Below are 24,431 nucleotides of genomic sequence, written 5' to 3'. Positions count from 1 at the left end.
AATGAAGATATGTTGTTTTAATTAAACAAGCAAAACTAATAGTCACAAGTAAACTGTCACCTAACCTCCTAGGCAGAAGCAACTACTAGGAACACAAACAAAATTCCTGTAGGACTCTGACCCCTTTGTTGCTGGCTTTTTTTTTTTTTTCTCGAGACAAGATCTCACGCAGGCTGGTCTTGAACTCATGATCCTCTTGTCTCCCAAGTGCTGGGATTATGGCCATGTGTACCACTTTATCTGGTTATAGACTGGTTAGCCTAGCCTGCCTATATTATTCTAAAACCTCTCCCTCTCTATGCTTGATGTTATATTACAAATATTATCTCTACAATTTGCAGAATCAGAATATCACGTGGTATATATTTAAATACTTATTTAAATCTCCCTTACTTTCGGTCACTTAGGTTGCTTCTAATATTCATTGTAATAGCCACTGTTTAAGCATCTGTTCTACAGACTAAATTATGTTCTTTCTAAATTCAAGTTGAGTCCCTGTCCCCAAAGGGAGGGTTAGAGACAGGCCTTCAGAAGGTGGAAAGGGTTCGACCGTGGTGGCCTTACAAAAAGGCAGACCAGAAAGCAGCTGGAATTCAGTCTCCTGCCTTCCTCTCCTACCTCTCCTGGAGGGACCTTTTAAGGACACAGGAAATAGATGGACATCTGCAGGCCAACAAAAGGCCTTCACCAGAAGCTCACCCTGCTGAAACAATGACCTTCAGTTCCCAGGTGTCACAGCTGTGAGAAAATAAAACTATGGTGGCTGGAGCCACCATCTGTGTTGTGTTGTTTTTTAAGGGACAGGTATCTTGCTCTGTTGCCCAGGTTGGAGTCTAGAAGCCAGTCACAGGCCCGGTCCCAGAACTGACCCACAGCAGACCCTGCTGACAGTGAGCTGCATCCTTATCTCACTGTCCTAGTGGATCCTCCATCCTCAGGCTTTTGGGAGGTGAGAGGTAGAGCCCAGGTGCCGTGACCCCAGGAGGTGGGAGGCTGAGCCCCTGAGTTTCAAGCTGGAGGTTTCTGGGACTTGGCAGGTGACTTGATGGGGAACAAGGCCAGCAGCACGGAGCTTGCACTCCGGGCTTTTTGTTAAGCCTTTCAGCAGTGAGGGGCGACAGCTGCGTGACCGACGCAGATCCTCATGGCAGCAAAAGAGGAGGCCTGCCTTCAATGCTGTTCCGTTTCCTCCAGCCTCTGTGCCCCTCTGGAGACCCTCAAAAGGGCAGCAAAAGAGGAGGCCTGCCTTCAGTGCTGTTCTGTTTCCTCCAGCCTCTGTGCCCCTCTGGAGACCCTCAAAAGGGCTCAGTGGCCTGTGCACTTTCCTGAGGGGCCCCAGACCCCAGGTGTAAATGCCTCACTCTGCCACGAGGGGGCCCCAAGGCCTATCTTCCTGGGGCCATCTGGGCACGGAGAGCTCTGGGTGCCGGCCTGATTCTGGCGAGAAACCCCTTCCTGTCTGCAGGCAACCCACAGGCACGGGACAGACCCAGGGGGCTCCAAGGGCTTCAACAGGCAGCGTGTCCTGGAGAGACACGGCGGTTGAAACGCAGCAGCCCACTGTGGCAGACCCTGGGCAAGGCGTCCTCTTCACACATCCTGCAAGCAGGAATCATCACCACCCCATGACCAGCTCAGGGCCATGGAAGTGAGACCTGGAGGCTGCAGGGCAGGGCAGGTTGGCCCTGGGCACTGCCGGCCCTGGCAGACGGGGCCGGGGGGAGACGGTACCTGCAGCTGCTGCAGCTCGCTCATGTTGCTCTCACACTGCGCCATCATATCCCGCATCTGGTTCTCATGTTTCTGCTGCTGCTGTAGCCGCTCAGCCTTTTGCCGCTTCTCCTCCTGCTGAGAGAACTGGAGAAAGGCTGAGGCTGTGACTCCGGCTCTGCCGGCCGGGCCTTGGCCATCTCCACCCTCGTCTGCAGGCCCCATCCCAGGCACCTGGCCGGCACAGCAGCGGTGGCCAGCTCCCCCTGCTCCCCGTCGGGCTGTGCCCCACTGGTTTAACCCTCATCCTGAGTGAAGACCCAGGCCCTGCCACCAGAGTCATGACGTGACATCCTCATGGGATGCACTACGATTGTGTGCAGGAATCTTGAGGGCCCAAGTCACAGCAAAGGGCTGTGGGCTAGGACCAGCACTACCCCATCTACTCTATACCGGCGACATTGGAAGGGCGCAGCCCGTCACCATGGGTCTGCCCCACACCCAGGAGCCCGTGGCCAGGCCCGGCCCACCTGCTTGATCTTCTCACGCTGCTCGGCAGCGCTCCCGGTGCCGTTGATGTGCAGGCTCTTCTTGTACATGGCCATGCGCGTCTTGCCCTCGCTCCTCTGGACCTTGGGCAGCCGGGCCTTCTCTTGCTGCTGCCGCACCTTCAACTGCTCCATCATGCGCTGGTTGTAGCGCTGCATCTGCTCCCGCTCCTAGGCGGCACCCAGTCGGGCCAGGTGAGGCCCCCGGCATGGACGAAGAGCCCGGGACTCGGGGCCCAGGACAGGCTTCGTTTACCTCTACTACTGCTCAATGTTTCCTGTTTTCCCTGACTCTTCATTTCTAGTTTTGACTTTATGAGGGCGTGTAAAAGACAATTCACAGAAACAATGCCGTGACATTTGATCTTTTCCTGGGCTCACAGTGGCACGATATGCTCGGCACTCAAAGGGAGAGCGCCTCACGTACGCAGCCTGGAGTCCGCGGTGGATTCAAATGCATTTGCAACTTAGGAAGGGGCTGTGAGGTGTAACTGCACAGTAAGACAAGTGCCTGTATTATTAGTTAGGAATATTCTGATTCTTACTCCAAAGGCCATCTCATTTCCCTGTGATGGTACTATTATTAGTTAATAACTCAAAGCAAATTGTACGCCAGAGGGGACTGTCCATCATTAGTAATGGCAGACGTAAACTCATATGTGAATTTCCGTCACGCCTCTTGGTGGGCACGCCTGCTGCAGGACCCCTCCATGATTGCTGGCTCCTCTATTCTGAGCTCCCGTGCCCCTGCTGGCATCTGCCCTGGGATGCATCATTACCCAGTGTGTCTCCCTCCCTTCTCACTGTGGGGCCTGAGGAGCAACTAACAGCACAGAGAGGGCGATCCGGCCCACAGGCTGGTCCTCGCTGGGAGCACAGGAAGGCCGCCCAGCAGATGTGGGGCGGGGAGTCTTCTCGGGGGATGCGAAGGAAGAGGCACAGAAAGATGGAGGCCAGGAGGACAAAGGGGAAGGGAAGCACAGGGGGACTGGACCAGGTGCCCAGCTCCCCATGCTGGCTTGCTCCAATTTCTAGGCCCCATGGCTTCAGCAGAACTTTCCCAGAGAACATCCTGGGGCATCTCTGTGGCCACAGCAGCTCCTGGCTCTCCACAAGGCCCCTGCGGCCCAGGGGGGCCCCCTCCCCTCCCCTGACAGTGAGGCCTCCCCCTCCCCTCCCCGTCACAGTGGGGCCTCCCCCCCCCCCCCCCCCCGCGCAGCACACAGTAGAGCCCCACCTTCTCATGCTTGCGCAGCAGCTCGTGCCGCTGCAGGAAGTACTGGTCTTTGAGCTGCTGCTTCACCAACTGGTGTCTCTCCTGCAGCTGGTGCTCCTCCATCTCCCACAGGGCTGCCTCCCGGTCTGTGAGGGCGCACCAGCGCCGTGAGAGCAGGCAGGTCCTCCCCTCCCCTCCCCTCCCGCCCTGGTGACACCGAGAAACGCACCCTCAGCAAGGACAGCCCGGGCCCTGGCGGCCCCTAGAACTTGCTCCCAAGCCACATACATGGTCTATGGTTTGCACCACAGCAGCCGGAACAGACCATCAGTCGACCAGAGAACTCTTTGAGCCTTAGCAGGGGTCCCACCTGACAGTTTTGGGCCAGGCTGTCAACAACATCTCTGTGACCTGTTAACCGATCCATGCTACTCAGCCTCTCCCTTTCCCACTTTGCCTTGACATGGGAACTACGTAACCAGTACCCTCGCCTCAGTCCTGACTCCAGGGAGTCTGCTTGCCTGTCTCACCAGGAAGGGTGTGTACTCAAGGTGGAGAGGATCAGGCCTTCCTCGCCCACCCAGCTCCAGCGCTCCTTCGGTGACACCAGGCCTCCTCACCCACCCAGCTCCAGCGCTCCTTCGGTGACGCCAGGCCTTCCTCGCCCACCCAGCCCCAGCGCTCCTTCGGTGACGCCAGGCCTTCCTCGCCCACCCAGCTCCAGTGCTCCTTCGGTGACGCCAGGCCCACCTCGAAGGAGCTCCTGCTTCCTGCTGAGGCACTCGCGCTCCTTGTCGCAGATCTCCCGCCTGTTCTCCACCGTCAGCTTCTTCATGGCCAGCTCCAGGTCCTCCTTCTGCTTGGCAACAAAGTCCCGGTCCTGGGGGGCGGGGGGAGACAGACTTACTCAGAGTCAGCCTGGAAAACAGTGTTTATTCCTGTCACAGGAGAAAGGTCAGCATGGCTAGAGAAGAAAATGTGGAAAACGAAGAAGAAAATGTCTCAAGATACCAAGTCACAGTGGCCAGTGCAACAGATGGGCTTTACTTGAACCTGGAATCAAATGGGGGGAGGGAAGGAAGGAGGAAAAAGAAGGAGGGAGAGGAGGTAAGGAAGGAATGAGGATTGTGGGAAGAGTTTTGAGAAGTACAAATGTGTGTGCTGACTAGAATGCAAAAATGTTACTCAAAGCCTAGCACCAGTGGCTCAGGCCAGTCATCCTAGCTACTCAGGAGGCTGAGATCTGAGGATCATAGTTCAAAGCCAGCCCAGACAGGAAAGTCCATGAGACTCTTCTCCAATAAACTCAGAAAAAGCTGGAAATGGAAGTGTAGCTCAAGTCGTAGAGTGCAAGCCTTGAGCACAAAGAGGCTCAAGGACAGCACCCAGGCCCAGAGTTCAAGGCCCAGGACTGGCAAAAAAAAAGTGATTCAGGCATCACTGTTAATTTTTTGAGTGCTGAAGAGTGAAGCCAGCATCTGCACGTGCAAAGCGCACACTCACAACAGAGCATCTGCCCCAGTTCCCAGCGAAGGCACAATCTTGTCGTACCGGTTGTACCTATGATGAAAGAGGTGTTTATAGATACAGGGTGCTGTGGTATCTGGGATTTGAGTTAGAAGAATCCAGTGGGGCCAGAGAGGGACTGAGTGGCCGTGAGTAGGTACGAGGGCAGGTGGAGTTCATCGTCCACCTTTAACTACTACCGTCCACTTTTTATTTTAATGGACAACAATTGTACATTTATGGAATATGTTCTGGCCATTCTTCACCTGTCAACAGGTCACAGTTATCAAATCACGGCAATGCGCATTTCCCTTTCCTTGAACATATGGCACTTCTTTGTCTAGAGATCCAGTCTAATTTTTTTTATTGTTTTGTTCTGTTTTTTGCCTTGTAGGTTTTTTTTTGCCAGTCCTGGGACTTGAACTCAGGACCTGGTTACTGTCCCTGAGGTGTGTGTGTGTGTGTGTGTGTGTGTGTGTGTGTGTGTACATGTGTGCACGCGTGCCGAAGGCTGGCACTCTACCACGTGAGCCACAGCTCCATTTCTGGCTATTTTGGTGATTAATTGGAGATAAGAGTCTCATGGACTTTCCTGTTGAGCTGGCTTTGAACTGTGATCCGTGATAAGCAGAGCTCAGTCTCCTGAGTGGCAGGCCACAGGCCTGGGCCACCGGCCTTGTGCTTGCTAAGTAGGCACTTGTACCAATAAGCCCCACCCAGCCCGCACTTTTCCCCACTATTTTTTCACATAGGGTCTCACTTCCTGCCTGGCTGTGGGGCTTGGAGAGAGCTGCGTATGCTACTAATACATCCAGTTCTTCTCAAAGTCTTGAGAACATTCTCCTGCTGGCCTGAGTCCCAACAATCCCAGCCTTCCAAGCTGCTTGGGGAAAGCCACTCGTGCCTGTGTTTACCTTTCCAAACTAGCAAGAAAATAAAATTAAGCTTAAAAAAAGATTAGGTGCCTCACATGAAGGGCATAGAGGGCCAGACATGGCAGCACACATCTGTAAACCCGGCCACTCAGGTAGCACCCAGGCAAAAGTTAATGCAACCCTCACATCAATCAACAGCCGTGTACAGCGGCATACACCTGTCATCCCTGAGAGGCAAAGACACAGGGCGTCCACCTCCAGTGGGAGTGGAAGGAATCAGAGAAGGCTGCGTGGAGAGGTGAGGCAGGTGGGACTTGAAGGGTGAGCTGCTCCTGGGCGTTCAGAACAAGGGATGGACCTCTGCATAGGCCTCACGTCACTCAAGGCCTCAAGTCTGGGGCTCCAGCCAGACCCCTTCTCACCACCCCAGGGCTGGGGACTCACCAGCAGCTGCTTTTTCTGTGTGTGCTCCTCCATCTTCTGCTTCATGCTCTCCTTCCGCTGCTGCCGGGGAAGCTTCTCCACCTCACTCTTCACCTGCAGCAGGGACAGCAGAAGCAGCAGGGTCAGCAGTCCCAGGAGCCTCCACCGGCCACCGTCCCCCAGGGCTGTCTGCCACTCCTTTCTAAACTTCCCACCCTGGACGGGGGCATCTTTGGGCTATCTCATTTCCATCCCCTTCTTCTGGTCCCAGAACCTGGGCTTCCTTCAGTGCTTTTCAGCACTTTCCCTTCCATGAAAATTCTGAAGAAAAACACCCCAAAATAAGGGAAAACTTGAGTACTATGTCGGGGTGGGTGGGTGTCTCAGAGACAAGCACTTGTCTAGCATGCTGAATTCTATGCCCAGCCCAAAAATAAATTAATGATGAATGAATGAATGAGAGAAGGTGTCGTGTGAGCAGAGCCTTTGTACCACCTCCACACTGCCCGGAATCAGTGACAGACACAAGCTGTCCCTGGAGTCCTTGGAAGAAAATCTGCTTTCTGTCAGGATGGCAAAGGACATGGCTCCATGGGCCCTGGCAGCACCCCCTCCTCTCTCCTCACAATTCCTTCTGCAAACACCCAGGGTGAACGTGGTGGGAAACCAGCACCACTGTGCATTACCCTGGGACAGACGCTGCATCTAGAACCTGATGTGCACCTCACCGAAGGCACAGAACTGTGAGGGATGGATGCCAATCCCTGGCCCTGGCCCTGGCCTCTCCTCTGCTTGGTCTGCTTCCAGCGTCATCTGTTGATATCTCCTCACCCTCCAGGTCTCTGTCACACCATTTTTGGGCTCTCCTAAATAACTTCAGTCTAAGTTCTTTCCACTCTGTGGGAACATTCTCTGGGCTCAGCTTAAATATCAGCTAGAACACCTTCCAGACCAAGGAAACGCGGCTCTGTCTGTATCGTCTCTAGTTAGCAGGGCAGTTGGCATTCACAGCACGTATGCAACTGTTTTAGGTATTCGATAGTGTACTTGTCTTTTGTCTTTTGGCTGTCTTGGACTTGAGTTCCCTTCTTGCCTTCTGTTCACTACAGAACGCCTGGCACCAGCACAGAAGCACACATGCAGACACTCAGCCAGACAGGACTCAGGGAAACCCATGCTGTTGGCACGCGCCAGGCCTGGCTCCTAATCCTATGCCATGCTGAGGGCCAGCTCCCCCCACCCCGCGTGCTCCGAGCACAACTCTTCCTCTGTCTGTGGGTGAGGCAGGAGCGTGAGGAGCATGCCCCAAACTCAGTCACCGAGACAGACACTGACATCAGTCTGATGCATGCAAAACGTGTGAGCAAGCACTAGCATTTTAAGTATACTCACTGACAGTTAATAATGATGGTCAGGTTGTTTGGACGGAGAGATTTGGAGGAGATCAATAAAGCACAATCTCAGAGATGGTTAGATCATGAGGGCTCTGATCTGATGAATGGTTGAATTCACTGATGGATTCAAAATGTGGGTAAACTAAACTATCTGGAAGTGATGGAACTTCCTGCCTGGTTGGAGGCTGCTTCTTACTCTTCCCCTCCTGTTACTGCCCATCACTTCCTGTCGGCCATGGGGGGGCCCTGCACTTCCCGTCCGCCCTGAGGGGAGCCCTCACTTCCTGTCCGCCCTGAGGGGAACTCTCACTTCCTGTCCACCATGAGGGGAGCCCATCACTTCCTGTCTACCATGAGGGGAGCCCATCACTTCCTGTCGGCCATGGGGGGGCCCTTCACTTCCTGTCCACCCTGAGGGGAACCCTCACTTCCTGTCCACCCTGAGGGGAACCCTCACTTCCTGTCCACCCTGAGGGGAACCCTCACTTCCTGTCGGCCATGGGGGGGCCCTGCACTTCCCGTCCGCCCTGAGGGGAGCCCTCACTTCCTGTCCGCCCTGAGGGGAACCCTCACTTCCTGTCCACCATGAGGGGAGCCCATCACTTCCTGTCTACCATGAGGGGAGCCCATCACTTCCTGTCGGCCATGGGGGGGCCCTTCACTTCCTGTCCACCCTGAGGGGAACCCTCACTTCCTGTCCGCCCTGAGGGGGGGCCCTCACTTCCTGTCCGCCCTGAGGGGAGCCCTCACTTCCTGTCCGCCCTGAGGGGGGGCCCTCACTTCCGGTCCGCCCTGAGGGGAGCCCTCACTTCCTGTCCGCCCTGAGGGGACCCTCACTTCCGGTCCGCCCTGAGGGGAGCCCTCACTTCCTGTCCGCCCTGAGGGGAGCCCTCTGCCGCAGACTCCTGCCCCATCAAGCTCTGCTCAAGTACGGGTTGAGCAGGTGATTCTCCAAGTGATTCTTAGGCATCTTCTCAGAGCAACAACGAAGCAAGCAGGACAGTCAGAGCGCTGCCTCGCGCTGCCCAGCCCTGTTGAATACCACCCTTGTTCCAGGAGCTGACTCATGGAGTCCTTCCCCTCGTTTTTACTTTTAAATGCTGCACGTCACTGTTTGGCGACTGAGCTCGCTGCGGTCCCTTCTCTGTGGACGGGTCCCTCACTTGTCCCGTGCTGGCTCTGCTCAGACAGGGCTCTAGAGGCTGCTGCCTGTGGCCCTCCCACACCCACAGTGGGCCAGGCCAGGCCTGCGGTCCAGCAGGGCCGCTCATCCTGTCCTCAACTTGAGACTGAGGCTGCTGTTCCTGCTTGCTTGTCCTCCCCTAACTCTCCTAAGAAAGGGTATCCCAAAATGAAGGCACACCCTCCAGCCCCTCACAAGGGAGGCAAGGGCTACCCCGTTCAGGGCAGGCTGAGCTCTCCCTCCACCCACTGCCCTGACACTTCCCCTTGCAGGCAGGGTGGGGAGGGGAGGACAGGGCTTAGGGGTTACTGTGTGTGTGCCCACATCCTGTGTGCTAACAGCCTCTCCAGTGTGAAGGGCCACCACTACCCCTCCCTTCCTTCTGCTTTCACTCGGTGCCACACTGCAAGAAGGTAAAAGGGCCCTCCCCACGCCCCATGCCAGGGCCTGGCTGGGTACAAAGCCAGCACAGCTGAAGAAGCTGAGAATGCACAGAGGTGTAGCCGTGCTGCTCTGAGCAGCTCCCAGACCCTCTGCTGTGAAGTGAGGCTGAACCCGCAGTGCCCAACACCCCGCCAGCCCTCAGTCACCTCCTTCTTCATGAGTTTGAGCTGCTCCTGAAATCTGGCATAGTCCCGGTCCTGCTCCAGGCGGATCCGCTTGGCTTCCTCCCGGCGGCGCACAGAGTGGTCTTGCTCCATCTTTTCCACCTGCTGCTTTTGCTGACGCTCCAAGTTCTCCAGCTCAGTGTCAAAAAACTTCTTCTTGGTCTAGAAGAAGCAACAGTTCAGAGCAACTCGGCAAAGGCTCTCTAAACCTGAGGTTGTGCTCAGAAGCGGGTTTGAATTCCAGCTCCAAGACCTCTCTGCTGTGTGACCTAGGCCAAGTCGCTTAAAATCCCTGAGACTCTATTTTATTTCCATCTGCAAAAGGGAAAGCAGACCATCAACCTTAGAGGGGTGTTGCACTGTGTCCACAGGGTGACTTTCTCTGTAGAGGGGAATCTCTGTGCTTTTGGAAAGCAACAGTAATTGGGCAAACATTGTGAGCTGTCCCCAGACCCCTCGAGAGCCCTCTGGTCCCGTCCGCTCACACTCACGGTGGTTTCTTGTTCAAAGCGCTTGTGCATCTGCTCCAGCTGCAGCTCATGCTTGCTGCACAGTTGCGCCTGGTTCCTGTGCTCCTCCTTCTGGAGGAGCCGGAGCTCTCGAAGTTCCTGGCGCCTGAAGGTTGGATGGGAATATTTCCCAGTGAGAAAGTGGCCTCAGAGGGACCGCGTTCACGGCGCACAGCACTGAGGGCTGGGCCAAGGCGAAGCCGGGCAAGTCTTTGGCAAAGACGAGCTGTGGTTACAAGTCAATGCCTCAGGCTGCATTCGGCACCGACATTCAAAATACAAAGAGTGCTTACAGATCTTCAGGAAGAAAAGATGGAATATTCTAACCAGCAAAAGAGGTGCAGGCCATGAGACAAAAAGCACTGCAGTGGTCACCCCAGGGTGCCAGCAACTTCCCTGAAACAAAACTAGCGGTCACCCCAGGGCCTATGGCCGCTCCTCCTCCCAGCCCCAGCACTCACCACTGTACAGGCGAAACCCCTCACTTCCTTCACAGAGTACAGCACAACCAAGAATGTCTTGTGTATTGTATGTTGGCCAATCAGGTTAAGTTTTACCAGACAGTTTATCTGAGCCACCGTCTGTGGTGAGTACGTAGATGGAGGAAAGAGGTAAGCATGGCGGGGTTGGATGACTGGTAGATGGACAGAGGAGTGGATGCATGATGGATGGACGGGTGGATAGTTGGGTATATAAATGGATGGACAGATGGTAGATGAACGGGTGATTGGATGGATAGGTGAGTGGGTCAGTGGGTGATACCAGCATGCGTAGGTAGATGGATACATAGGTGGGCGGATGGATGGATGGAGTAAGGATTGATAGGTAGTATACCCGTGGTGGGTCACTGGGGGTGTGTATGAATGGAGAGATAAATAGATGGGTTGGTGGGTAGACGAGCAGATGAAGGAACAGATAACAGACCGCTGGGCAGGTAGACAGGTGGAGAGATGAGGAAGTACAGATTCTCAAGCAGGTTCCCCACTTAATACTGTAGAAGACACAGTACCCCATCCTTCTCACCCTGATGAGTACTCACCCTCATCCAGACGAGTACCCACCCCTCATCCGGATGAATACCCACCCCTCATCCAGACGAGTACCCACCCCTCATCCCAGTGAGTACCCACCCCTCATCCCAGTGAGTACCCACCCCTCATCCAGACGAGTAACCATCCCTCATCCCAGTGAGTACCCACCCCTCATCCCGATGAGTACCCACCCCTCATCCAGACGAGTACCCACCCCTCATCCCAGTGAGTACCCACCCCTCATCCAGACGAGTAACCATCCCTCATCCCAGTGAGTACCCACCCCTCATCCCAACGAATACCCACCCCTCATCCCAGTGAGTACCCACCCCTCATCCAGACGAGTAACCATCCCTCATCCCAGTGAGTACCCACCCCTCATCCCAACGAATACCCACCCCTCATCCCAGTGAGTACCCACCCCTCATCCAGACGAGTAACCATCCCTCATCCCAGTGAGTACCCACCCCTCATCCCGACGAGTACCCACCCCTCATCCCAGTGAGTACCCACCCCTCATCCCGACGAGTACCCACCCCTCATCCCGACGAGTACCCACCCCTCATCCCAGTGAGTACCCATCCCTCATCCCAGTGAGTACTCACCCCTCATCCCAGTGAGTACCCACCCCTCATCCCAGTGAGTACCCATCCCTCATCCCAGTGAGTACTCACCCCTCATCCCAGTGAGTACCCATCCCTCATCCCGATGAGTACCCACCCCTCATCCCGATGAGTACTCACCCCTCATCCCGATGAGTACCCACCTCTCATCCCGATGAGTACTCACCCTCATCCCAATGAGTACCCACCCCTCATCCTGATGAGTACTCACCCTCATCCAGACGAGCACCCTTCCCTCATCCCAGTGAGTACTCACCCCTCATCCCAGTGAGTACTCACCCCTCATCCCAGTGAGTACCCACCCCTCATCCCAGTGAGTACTCACCCCTCATCCCAGTGAGTACTCACCCCTCATCCCAGTGAGTACCCATCCCTCATCCCAGTGAGTACCCACCCCTCATCCCGATGAGTACCCACCCCTCATCCAGACAAGTACCCACCCCTCATCCCAGTGAGTACCCACCCCTCATCCTGACGAGTACCCACCCCTCATCCCGATGAGTACCCACCCCTCATCCCAGTGAGTACCCATCCCTCATCCCGATGAGTACCCACCCCTCATCCCGATGAGTACCTACCCCTCATCCCGATGAGTACCCACCCCTCATCCCAGTGAGTACCCACCCCTCATCCCAGTGAGTACCCACCCCTCATCCCGATGAGTACTCACCCCTCATCCCGATGAGTACCCACCTCTCATCCCGATGAGTACTCACCCTCATCCCAATGAGTACCCACCCCTCATCCCGATGAGTACTCACCCTCATCCAGACGAGCACCCTCCCCTCATCCCAGTGAGTACTCACCCCTCATCCCAGTGAGTACCTACCCCTCATCCCAGTGAGTACCTACCCCTCATCCCAGTGAGTACCCACCCCTCATCCAGACGAGTACCCACCCCTCATCCCAGTGAGTACCCACCCCTCATCCCAGTGAGTACCTACCCCTCATCCCGATGAGTACCCACCCCTCACCCCAGTGAGTACCTATCCCTCATCCCAGTGAGTACCCATCCCTCACCCAGACAAGTACCCACCCCTCTCAGTACATCCCCACCATTACTACCATCAGTGGTCCTTCCTGAACTTGCCTGAGAAATCTCATCTCCTCGTCCTTCTTCTCATCTTCACTGATGATCTTGGAGGTGGTAATGCTCACCTCTACGCCATCCACCACAAATTTGCGTGTTCGCTTCAGGGTTTTGTTGTGCAGCCTTGAGTCCTGGCCAGGGAACACATAAAGTGCCAAAACTCAGTACTTCGGCCTACCCTCCATGGATGACACAAGGTGAAGCCTGCAGCCCTCCAGGGAGTAGGGGCAGGAGGGTCAAGGTGTGAGCTGAGCTTCCCCCTCACTGGGTGGAGACCTCCCTTGGGACCAGTCTCCTTGCTCCTGAGCCCAAGTCTGAACCCTCAGTGTTCAGATGCACAGGTGCAGGCTCCACTTGGCAGGGACCAGCTGCCAGCCGGCTGTAAGGAAGGCAGGAGGGTGTGGCGCTCAAGGGAAAAAAGCCCACTCTGCTGCAGCCCTGCCTTGAGGGCTGAGCACTGCCCTGGCCACAGGCCCCATCCCTGAAGAGACAGACTTCTGCTCACCAGGACATCATGCATCGCCCCCTCACCGCAGCCGCTCCCCGGAGAAAAGCCGGGGAGAGACTGCTCCAGGCGAGTCCACCATATTTACAAAAAGAAAATGTTGTACACACAGAGTCTACAGGCAGAGAGAGGCAGGACAGGGTCTAGGAAGCACAGCCAAATGAGGTTACCTTGAGGGACAGGGAGCCCGTCTCTCTGTTCAGGGACAGGTCAGCAGACAGGGAGGCGCTGCAGTCCACGCTGTCCGAGGCCGGCTGGGAAGGGCCCGGGCCCGTGGGGGCCGGGAGCTCCGGGATGCCGTTGGCCAGCTTCTCGCCACAGAGGGACTCCAAGGCACTGCTGCTAGGCCGGCTTGGGCTGAGCCGGTCATGGTTGGCCTTCTGGGACCTGGTGGCTGCAGGACTCTGATCCTCAGGCATTTGCTTTTCCTCTGCCACCTGAATTCTGGCATCCATGGACACGGGCCGGGGCTTCCGGAGGGACACAGGCACTGGCAGGCCATTGTCATTTGCAGGGGCCACATCGGGAGGGCTGCTGGCTTGCGGGCACCCATCCCCAGAGGGCTGGTTGTGGGCAACAGACACCCCATCCTGAGCCTGGCTGGACGGCCGTGGGACAGACGGCTCCTGGAGAAGCTGGTGGGCATGTGAGCTCAGCCGGCCTGGCTCAGAAGAGTCCTGAGTGTGGCTCCCCAGGGTCTAAAGAAGAGACACGGCCAAGTCAGACAGCGAGCCGTGTGGGTGTGGTGCTAGGGGAGGGGAGTAGGGGTCTCCTTGCCGCTGTTCTCGCCACCACTACCACCTCATTATGAAGATGCACCCAGGGCGAGGCCCGAGAAGCCCCTGCCAGTCTAGCCGCAGCTTCTCTAGGCTACTGCTGCCCTCCTGGGAGGGGAGCCGGAAGGATGGCTCAGCAGCCATCTTGCTCCAGCTTGGAAATCTGGACTGCCATGTGATTTCATGGCCAGCAGCTCTCTTTCTGGGGTCTGGTTTGCAGGGGGGCAGGCGCTCTGCTAACCTGAGTCACCCCCCCCCCCCGCCTCTCTTGCTTTCAGGTCAGGTCTGGTGTTCTTTGCCTGGGGCCAGCCTTGGCTGGCAATCCTACCCATGCCTTTCACACTGGGTCGCAGAAGTACAAACATGCAGAGACTCCGCTCCCGTGCCCAGCAGCAGATGGGGCAGCTGGCACAGCCTCTTAGCCTGCTGCCTCCGAAAACCCCTGTGTGAGCCACACCGGGAAGAGCGGAGGGCTCTGAACCCCGGGAGGAGCGGAGGGCTCTGAACCCCGGGAGGAGCGGAGGGCTCTGAACCCCGGGAGGAGCGGAGGGCTCTGAACCCCGGGAGGAGCGGAGGGCTCTGAACCCCGGGAGGAGCGGAGGGCTCTGAACCCCGGGAGGAGCGGAGGGCTCTGAACCCCGGGAGGAGCGGAGGGCTCTGAACCCTGGGAGGAGCGGAGGGCTCTGAACCCCGGGAGGAGCGGAGGGCTCTGAACCCCGGGAGGAGCGGAGGGTTCTGAACACTGGGGCTGGAGGTGAGGGCGGGCAGCAGGTGGTTTTATGTGAAAATCTGGACTCTGAAACACTCCGCATGGGCTCGCCGCCCCCACGCCTCAGCCAGGCCCTCCTGCAGGCCCCTCACGTGACCTCCACGTGGGGCAGGGGGAGAGAGCCCCAGCCTCCCTCCCCCGCCCCACCCTGGCTTCCCACACTCACAGACGTGGTGTCCACTGCGCCCTCCTCTTCCCCGTTGTCCTCGATCTCCTCCATCACCTCCGCCTTGGCCTCGGCCACCAGCTCCCGCAGAGCCTTGTTACTGGTGACAGTGCTGACAAAGGGGTGCTAGGGGCAAGACACACCTGGTCGGCACCCCGGGGGGCGGGGTGGAAGGGGCCAGGGGTCAGCACCCCAGGGGTCGGGGGAGGAAGGAGCCAGGGGTCAGCACCCCAGGGGTCGGGGGAGTAAGGAGCCAGGGGTCAGCACCCCAGGGGTCGGGGGAGGAAGGAGCCAGGGATCGGGGGGGTCGGCACCCCTCAGGGGAGCTGGGGGAGGCAACCCCTCCCACCCAACAGAAAAGGCCACGGCGGCCTCAAGTGAGCCCCAGCTTGGTGAGGAAAGGAGGGAATGCACAGCGCTACTCCAAAAGCTTCCTGAAGCGGGCCACCCCTCCCAGGGGCACAGTCAAGTGGTCGGCCGCCCACAAGGCTGCTGCCGGCTGGGCTGGTCCACCGGAGTCCACCCAGGGAGAGCCCAGCCCCCTGCCCCTGCTGGACCCAGGTAAAGCCGAGGCCCCGGCTCGAGCCTGCACAGCCCAGCCCAGCCTGCCCGCCGTTACCCTGCAGGGGCCCTGCTGGGCGGGCACAGGGGCCAGGACAGGGTCCCTCACCTCCAGCAACTGAGCAGCACTGGGCCGGGTTTCAGGATTCTTGTCTAGCGCTGTCTTCAGGAAGTCCCGGAACTCCGAGGACCTGAGGATGGGATCCGTGGTGACTTCAGGCTGGGGGCGGTGCTGACGCCCCTGCTGTAGCTGGCAGCCCCAGGGACACCACCAAGGACTCGTGCCCTGCAGTGCCGGTGCCCGTGCCCCAGTGCCCATGCCGAGTCTCCTCACCACTTGGAGGGCGTGAGCAGCGTGGGAGGATCCGACTTGGCGATCTTGAGCAGCACCCGCATGGGGTTGAGCTCATGGTGTGGGGGCTCGATCTGTGCCATCTCAATCAGCGTGATGCCCAGGGACCAGATGTCAGCCTTGTAGTCATACGGCGTGTCCTTCATGGTCTCACACAGCACCACCTCAGGAGCCATCCTGAGCCACCAAGCGACAACACAGGGCTAAGCCGAGGGACAGCACAACACGGAGCTAGGAATCAGGCTCCCGATGGTGTGTCTCAGAGACTCAGGGGCCCAGGACACCACCAGCCCAGATGAGGGCTGAGGGCCCTCCTGAGCCATGATCCCAATTACGTGACGTCCCACCGTCCTCCTTAGAATGTCTTCGCCTGGTAGCGCCTGCCATGGCCGGCCGGCATTCCCAAGACCTGCCAGAAGACGGCAGCAGCGATCCAAAGCAGAGGCCTAGGGGGTAAGGGAGGCAGGCAGGGAGGACACACAGCACTGCAGGAAAGGGATGGGAAGGAATCAAGAGTTACAGAGCAATAAGCAAGCAAGAAAGAGGGACACGGCACCACCACAATCGTAAACACATCGAAACAGCAGGTAAGTGTGAGAGGAGTCAGAGCTGTTTCCTTGAAGGGACAGCTGTGGAAGAGGAGGAGTCGCAACACTGTGGAGGTGGAAATGAATCTGCACTGTGCATGGGCCCACCCAGCCCCTGGCCGGCGGCCACCTGGTGTGCAACACAGAGATGTGAAATAAACGGCAACTGGACCACGGTTTAAGGGTTCCCTTGGGCTTACGAATGGAGTGCTCACCCTGAGCACCAGCCCATCCCCACAGTACCTATAAATAGGCGTTGTTACTTCCTGGTTTACTGTAAGGAATCAGGAAGCCAAGCAATGTGTCCAAGTGGGGGCTGGCCTCTGCCCCAGGGCCTCTCCCCTCACCACCCAGAGGTCACCCTGGGTGATGCGTAGATATTCAGGCCCCTGTTCCACCCCCAGAAGAAATGCAACTCACCAGTACGGCGTTCCTATGAAGGAATCTCGCTTCTGCAAAGTTTTCAGATTCTTGGCAGATACACCAAAGTCGGCTGGAAGACAAAAATCTCAGATAAAGTATCTGAGGACCAGACCTCTATCCACAGCAGGGGGGAAGGTCACAGATTCCAGAGAACTAACAGGCGCTGTCCATCAATGGCGAGCATTCAAAAGATGGCAGTGTGCAGTCTGTGGTACCTGGCCTGGGATGGGCACGTTCCTACCTGAGTGCAAGCTGCTAACGGTCCTCAGGAAAGCAATCGGGTCATAAACAACAAGGACCTTGAAAACATCCCTACTCAAATACAATAATTGTAAATGAAGTGATCTAATTAAGGAAATGATACTAAATACCAAAATATAACCATGAGCCAGGCGCCGGTGGCTCACGCCTGTAATCCTAACTTCTCAGAAGGCTGAGATCTGAGGATCCTGGTTCAAAGCCAGCCCCAGCAGGAAAGGCCGTGAGATGCTTATCTCGAATAAACCACCAGAAAACCTGAAGTGATGCGTGGCTCAAGTGATGCTCATCAAAGTTCCTTTACAGTAACAAATTTGTGTGTGTTTGTGTGTATGTGAGAGAGAGGGAGAGAGAGAGAGAGAGAGAGAGAGAGAGAGAGAGAGAGAGAGAGAGAGAGAGAGAGAAAGTGGGGCTTGAACTCAGGACCTGGGCACTGTCCCTAAGCTTTATTGCTCTAGGGTAGCTCTCTACCACTTGAGACCCACCTCAACTTCCAGTTTTTTGGTAGTTAATTAGAGATAAAGAGACTCAAGGATTTTCCTTCCGGGGCTGGCTTCAAACTGTGATTCTCAGATCTCAGCCTCCAGTAGCTAGGATTATAGGCATGAGCCACTGGTATCTGGCAATAGTAGCAAATCTTAACCAGAATTGCTTAGCTATGTTTTCTTACTATAATTTTCAAATTTTATGTGCCATATACACAATATCCTGCCTTTCCCAAAAAGTGTTTAAGGCCTCTCTCTGCCTCCCCCAACACACACACACACACACACACACACACACACAGAAATAAAGTAGGAAACTAACAAGACAGGAAGTACAGTGGCACAAGTAATCCCAGCACTTAGGAGACAATGGTGGGAGGACCGTGAGTTCACGATCAGCCTGGGCTACGTAGTAAGACTGTCTCAAAAGAACCAAGGGCTGGCTGGGAGCTGAGCCTGTCTGGCAAGTAAAAGCCCTGAGCTCAAACCCAAGGGCAGGGATGTAGCTTCGTGGTAGATTGCTTGCCTAGCTCCTGGGTTCAATCCCCAGCACTACAAGAAAAATGCCATGAGATATTTTACCCTTTTCATGGACACTAACATATATTTATCAACATAGATTTCGCTCATATGTCAAGCTAAGTGGAGACAAGGAGAAGCCTGGTTCTCAGCACTGGAGAGCCTCGGGACTCATCCCCACCCCCTGGGCTGTGCCTGGCTGCGGAAACCAGACCAGAGGTTCCTTCCACTTCCTCAATTCTGAAACTTTGCTGTGTCGGAGTTTCCAGATTAACAAAAATAATCAGATTTACCCTTCAATACTTTCATCTTCCTTCCTAGCCCCCAGCAAGAAGAGCCTGGTGCTGTGGAGGGAAATGTCCCCGATGCTTCCTGACAGGCTGGAAGAGGACAGTCTGCTCATCCAGAACAACAGTGACCCTCCAAGACCCCTCCCTGACCCGTCACAGCCTGACCCTGCAGCCAGCCCCGCTCCGCAACCCGGGCCAGGCCGCAGCCCCGCTGAGCTCAGAACCAGTTTCCACCGGGCACATCCGGCACCTGTCGGCACCACGGGAAGACAGAGACCAGTCGAATCCGTGCCCTCCGACAGCTCAAGGTGCAGTAGGGAAGCAGAGAGACCAGGCAACAGTGGTCCACTTATAGCTGTGGGAGGAAGGGAGCAGCGACGGACGGCAAATGGAGAGAGGGAGGAAAGAGGAGGAAGGGGGGCGGGCGGGAGGAGGCCCAGCCCCACTAAGAGGTGGGGCTGCTGGGGTGTGCACAGCCCACTAGGCCGCTGAGCAGGAATGCGCCAGGGCTCTGTGGACACGTGTCTGGAAAACTCAGCAGTCAGTACCACTCGTCAGCCAGGAACTCTCCTGGGGGCGGGGATAGCCCCTCAGGCCAGGGTGAGTCTCAGGGCCGCCAACGGCTCTGTCACCACCATGCCCCGAAGACTCCTTTCTGAAGAGAGAAACAGGACGGAGACCCCTGCTTCCACAATGACACAGTGAAGCCCAGGGCCTCCCTGGAGAGCCCAGCAGGCATGCCAGAAAGAGCAGAGAGTCCTTCCCTTTCAGGCCCAGCCCGAGGTGGGACTCTCCCAGCCCTCAGAGGCCTGTGCTCCCCGGCCTGTCCCTGGCCTGTCCCCGACCTGTCCCCGGCCTGTCCCCCGGCCTGTCCCCAGCCTGTCCCCGGCCTGTCCCCGGCGTGTCCCCCGGCCTGTCCCCGGCCTGTCCCTGGCCTGTCCCCGACCTGTCCCCGGCCTGTCCCCCGGCCTGTCCCCGGCCTGTCCCCGGCGTGTCCCCAGCTTGTCCCCCAACCTGTCCCCGGCCTGTCCCCGGCCTGTCCCCCGGCCTGTCCCCCGGCCTGTCCCCCGGCCTGTCCCCCGACCTGCCCCCCGGCCTGTCCCCAGCCTGTCCCCCGGCCTGTCCCCCGGCCTGTCCCCGGCCTGTCCCTGGCCTGTCCCCCGGCCTGTCCCCGACCTGTCCCCCGACCTGTCCCCAGCCTGTCCCCCGGCCTGTCCCCGGCCTGTCCCCCGGCCTGTCCCCGGCCTGTCCCCTGCTTGTCCCCCGGCCTGTCCCCGACCTGTCCCCCGGCCTGTCCCCCAGCCTGTCCCCCGGCCTGTCCCCCGGCCTGTCCCCAGCCTGTCCCCCGGCCTGTCCCCAGCTTGTCCCCCGGCCTGTCCCCCGGCCTGTCCCCCTGCCTGTCCCCCGACCTGTCCCCGACCTGTCCCCCGGCCTGTCCCCGACCTGTCCCCGGCCTGTCCCCCAACCTGTCCCCGGCCTGTCCCCGGCCTGTCCCCCGGCCTGTCCCCCAGCCTGTCCCCCAACCTGTCCCCGACCTGTCCCTGGCCTGTCCCCGGCCTGTCCCCGACCTGTCCCCCAGCTTGTCCCCGACCTGTCCCCCGACCTGTCCCCGACCTGTCCCCCGGCCTGTCCCCCGGCCTGTCCCCGGCCTGTCCCCGGCCTGTCCCCGGCCTGTCCCCCGGCCTGTCCCCGGCCTGTCCCCCAACCTGTCCCCGGCCTGTCCCCCAGCCTGTCCCCGACCTGTCCCCGACCTGTCCCTGGCCTGTCCCCCAGCTTGTCCCCCAGCCTGTCCCCGGCCTGTCCCTGGCCTGTCCCCCAGCCTGTCCCCGACCTGTCCCCGGCCTGTCCCCGGCCTGTCCCCCGGCCTGTCCCTGGCCTGTCCCCCAGTTTGTCCCCGGCCTGTCCCCCGGCCTGTCCCTGGCCTGTCCCCAGCCCCGCAGAGACAGCCCCGGCCCGTGCCCCCTGCCTAGAGCGCCATGGTCCCTGTGGGGTTGGCTGCCCCAGGGGACATGAGGGTCATCCACTGTGGTCTATTGAGGGAAACAAGGCAGGCCAGGCGGCAGGAAGGAGGGGGTCCCATGGGAAGGGCACTTCCTGTTCCTGCTCTGCACTGAGCTGACCTGCATGCATCTAGAGCTGGCTGACACTGGGGACGGCAGGAGGCCAGTCAGTGAGGCTCTACCTCGCCCTCTTCCAGTGTCGTGAAAATACCATACGAAGGTCTAGAAAGTATTCACAAATGCAAAATCACATACGTTACACTGTGCTGTTGTCCTTGCTCTGTTTTATGTCAGTCCCTGATGCATGCTTCTCACTGTGTCTAACTTACAAAGTGAACTTCCATGTGGGTGTGTGGTATACACAGGCAGACATCCACACAGGCACGGGAGCACTCAGGAGTGAGCGTCCACACACGTGTGGGACGCACAGAGGTGGGCTGCGCAGGCGTGTGGCACACACAGGGTGAGCGTCCACACACGTGTGCTACGCACAGAGGTGGGCTGCGCAGGCGTGTGGCCCACACACACAGGGTGAGCGTCCACACACGTGTGCGACGCACAGAGGTGGGCTGCACAGGCGTGTGGCACACACAGGGTGAGCGTCCACACACGTGTGGGACGCACAGAGGTGGGCTGCACAGGCGTGTGGCACACACAGGGTGAGCGTCCACACACGTGTGCGACGCACAGAGGTGGGCTGCGCAGGCGTGTGGCCCACACAGGGGCTCAGGGCATCCTTGGACCCTCTGTGGATGTGTTGGAGGAGTACTGGTCCTCTCTGCTGTAAAATAGCAGGGAGCCCTAGGAACAGAACAAGGCTGCCCTGGGATACGCTCCCTGGTGATCTGCCTCAAACATGACATCCAGGTCACAGAGGACATGCTCCAGAGCATGAGTCTGCCGTGCGGCAGGCACCTGCTGTGGCCCACACGCCACACTCAAAGGCAGCCGCTCCCTGGGTGTGGGGCGCACAGAGACCTCACATTTTTACTTTACACACTTTTTCTTTTCTTTCTGGTGTGGGGTTTGAACTCACAGCCTTGAGTTTACTCTGCTTGCTTGCTTAGCTGGCACTCTACCACTGGCGACACCCTCCAGCCCAGCGTCTTGATGATTATTGTGGAGTGGCGTCTCATGGGCTTTTCTGCCCCAGCGGGCTCTGAGCTCTACCCTCCGGCCCTCGTCCTCCGAGGAGCCAGGGTTGCACACATGAGCTAACTTTTAGCCTTTAAAATGCTCGTACGGACTGCTTTATGGTTTAAAAAACAGAAATGCAGTTAGCAACGTATTTGGGGTTTTGTGGGGTTTTGGTCTTTTTTCCTCTGCAGTAAAACCCAGGATGTGGTGAAATAGAACTTCGAACTTAGTAGGGGAGTGAGCAGGAAGGAAGGCGCTGGCCACAGTCAGTCTAATTCGGAGACTCAGTCAAGCCGGGGGCTCTCTCTCCCCCAGGTGGGACACAGAAGGAGACTCAGAGACCCACCACCAGCCCTTCACAGCAGTGCCGCCTGGAGAGCAGGATGGAGGCTCTCACTTAAAAACAATCACTTCTGAGAGGAGGACATGGGGACATACAGTCATTGCAGACAGTGAAGCAAACGAGAACATGATACTACGTAGACAACCTGGGAGCAGAAAGACAAGCACCCCAAGACCTCGCAGGTGGGGTGCAGAGCAGCGTTTCAGAGGCTGGAAGGGTGGGCACCCCGGGGGCAGCGGTGGGTCCCAGGCCAGACATGGCCCCGTGCGAGAAACCAATGCTTCTCAGCACAGGCCTTCGCTGCACAATTCAAAACAGCTGGCAGGCAGGGCTCTGAACGTGGTCTCCACGGTTACACACAAGCCAGTTATCCGGCAGGATCAGGGTTCACATGCGGGAAGGCCACAACGTACCACATGGGACCATCCATTAAAGTAGCGGAGGCTGGGGTCTGGGGAGTCGCTTGATGGAAGAGCTCATGCTCTGAGTGCACCACCAAAAAGAAAAGGAAGTAAGCGGTAAAAAGGCAGACCAGAGCCAGGGTCTGACTCACATTGTAGTGCCAGTTGTGAGCAAGCCAAGCAAAACCGTGACCCCCCAAGTTCAAGCCCCGGTACCACACAAAAAAAAACACAGACTAGGAAACTGGACATCCTAAGAACCCAATTTTCGGGGGGGGGTGTTTTTGTTGGTCGTGGAGCCTGAACTCTGGGTCTGGGCGCTGTCCCTCAGCTCTTCAGCTCAAGGCTAGCTCTCTACCACTTGAGCCACAGCTCCACTTCTGGCTTTTTCTGCATATGTGGTGCTGAGGAATAGAACCCAGGGCCTCATGCAAGTGAGGCATGCACTCTACCACTGAGCCAACTTCCCAGCCTAAGAACCCAATTTTCTAAAGGTCATTTTCATCTTATAAAAAGGAAATTATTAGACCAGCTGCTTGGGCGATTGAAATCTGAAAGGATCATAGCTTGAAGCCAGCGGGAGCAGAAAAGATCGTAAGACTTCATCTCCAACATAACCAGCAAGAAGCCGAGCTGAAGGCATGGTTCAAGTGGCGAAATGCCAAACAAATGAGAAAGCTGAATAATCACAAGGCCCTGAGTTCAAATCCTGTACCAGCAAAAAACAAACAAACAACAAAACAAAGGGTAACGTTTGTTGAGAATCTGTAAGGTGCCGAGACGCACGTGTGCCGTCGGCATAGAGAAATGTCTGAGTTCTACAGCGTCTCCTATCACCTATGACCCTGCAGGGCAGGGAAAGGGTCGGCCCCATCTCCTAAGTGCCGAGATTAAGTAACCTGCTCTCCTGCCCTCCCACGTGCATGGGTGAGGGGAAACTGCACAGAGGCGGAGCCCAGACCCCGCGTGCGGGGGCAGGAACGGGGAATTCTGGGGGAGAGGCCAGGCCTGGCTCCTGCCTGGCGCGTCGGTGGCTGTGGGGACGAGGGACCCTGGCGTCACAGTCTGCAGCTGCGGGGATGCTGGGTGCGCCTCTATCACTGAGCGCCCCACGCTCCTGCTGGGCAGCTGGACCTCCAGGACAGGGACACCTCTGCCCGGAGCTCCCCACGCTCCTGCTGGGCAGCTGGACCTCCAGGACAGGGACACCTCTGCCCGGAGCTCGGGAGTCCCTCCTGGAAGCTGCAGAGTTCACCTCCTGTGTCAGAGACACCCGAGTCTGATGAAAGGCGTCTTCAGGATCGCGGCTGGGCACTTCCCACCAGGAAAGAATAATGTTCCAGGGTGTGCCAGGCACCTACGGGGTGTGCCAAATACACACCCAACTCTCCGAACTCAACGCTCCTTCACTGGCTCCCTGGGGCTCCCAAGTAGCCAAGCCTGGAAACCTGATGCGCCTGCACCCCTCTGCCTCAGCCGGCTCTGATGGCACCCCGGACCCTGCGCGGCGTGCCAGGGCCCTGCGGATGGACAAGGGATCTGGGGTGGGGCAGGGGCAGCAGCCCAGAAGTGAGAAGCCCACGGGCTCAGCACAGTTACGGCCACAGGCCCAGCCTCCACCCTGCACTTAGCCTGGCCTTGGCCCTGGGGCTCCGTCTCCTGTCCCCTCCATTACACACATGCACCGGACACACTTGACTGTCCTCTGCCCTGGCTCCCTGTCCCAGCTGCTCCGGTTCACACCCCTATCCCTGACTGAATGGTCTTCTGGAAACCCACACTGCCACTGCTCCCCGGCTGGCAGCATCTGGGGTGCCTCCCTTGGCAGTGTCCATCTCCTGCATGCAGACCCCTGAGCTGCCCCAGCAGCAGCAGCAGTCAATGCGATGCTGGACAGGTAAGTCCAGCAGACGCCCTGAGCTTGATGTCATTCTTCCCAGGCCATCTCCACGCCTCTGCTCCCACCCCCTGCCCGGTCACGCCCATACCTGGCACCTCCCCAACCATGTCCGCCACAGAGACGCCTCTCACATACAGCCCCCGGGACCCCAGCACCCCAGGCCACAGCCCTGGAGGCAGCCCACCCCGTCCCTGCCGGCTGGGTCCAGAGCAGGTCCCACCCTCCCTGAGGTCTGAGCCGAGA

At 57.8% G+C, this 24,431-nt stretch overlaps 1 protein-coding gene across 1 annotated transcript in view; it reads right to left on the bottom strand.

The window, feature by feature from the left end:
• The window catches only part of LOC138821423 (serine/threonine-protein kinase 10), a 54,504-nt gene that overhangs the window by 5,859 nt on the left and 24,214 nt on the right, over positions 1-24,431 (bottom strand). Inside the window, exons 5-17 of the mRNA XM_070013629.1 lie at positions 16,853-16,925; positions 15,828-16,022; positions 15,603-15,684; positions 14,933-15,058; positions 13,392-13,919; positions 12,717-12,847; positions 9,955-10,078; positions 9,446-9,625; positions 6,300-6,392; positions 4,225-4,354; positions 3,496-3,620; positions 2,241-2,429; positions 1,732-1,857 (exon numbers count right to left, since the gene is read on the bottom strand). Coding sequence (XP_069869730.1) covers positions 1,732-1,857; positions 2,241-2,429; positions 3,496-3,620; positions 4,225-4,354; positions 6,300-6,392; positions 9,446-9,625; positions 9,955-10,078; positions 12,717-12,847; positions 13,392-13,919; positions 14,933-15,058; positions 15,603-15,684; positions 15,828-16,022; positions 16,853-16,925 — 2,102 coding nt within the window. The remainder of the gene's footprint in view (positions 1-1,731; positions 1,858-2,240; positions 2,430-3,495; positions 3,621-4,224; positions 4,355-6,299; positions 6,393-9,445; positions 9,626-9,954; positions 10,079-12,716; positions 12,848-13,391; positions 13,920-14,932; positions 15,059-15,602; positions 15,685-15,827; positions 16,023-16,852; positions 16,926-24,431) is intronic.

The sequence above is a fragment of the Dipodomys merriami genome, unplaced genomic scaffold, assembly GCF_024711535.1.
Source record: "Dipodomys merriami isolate MVZ:Mamm:240054 unplaced genomic scaffold, mDipMer1.0.p SCAF_915, whole genome shotgun sequence".
Lineage (NCBI taxonomy): Eukaryota > Metazoa > Chordata > Mammalia > Rodentia > Heteromyidae > Dipodomys > Dipodomys merriami.
The sequence above is the reverse complement of the archived record's forward strand: the minus strand, read 5'-3'. Positions and strand labels throughout refer to the sequence as shown.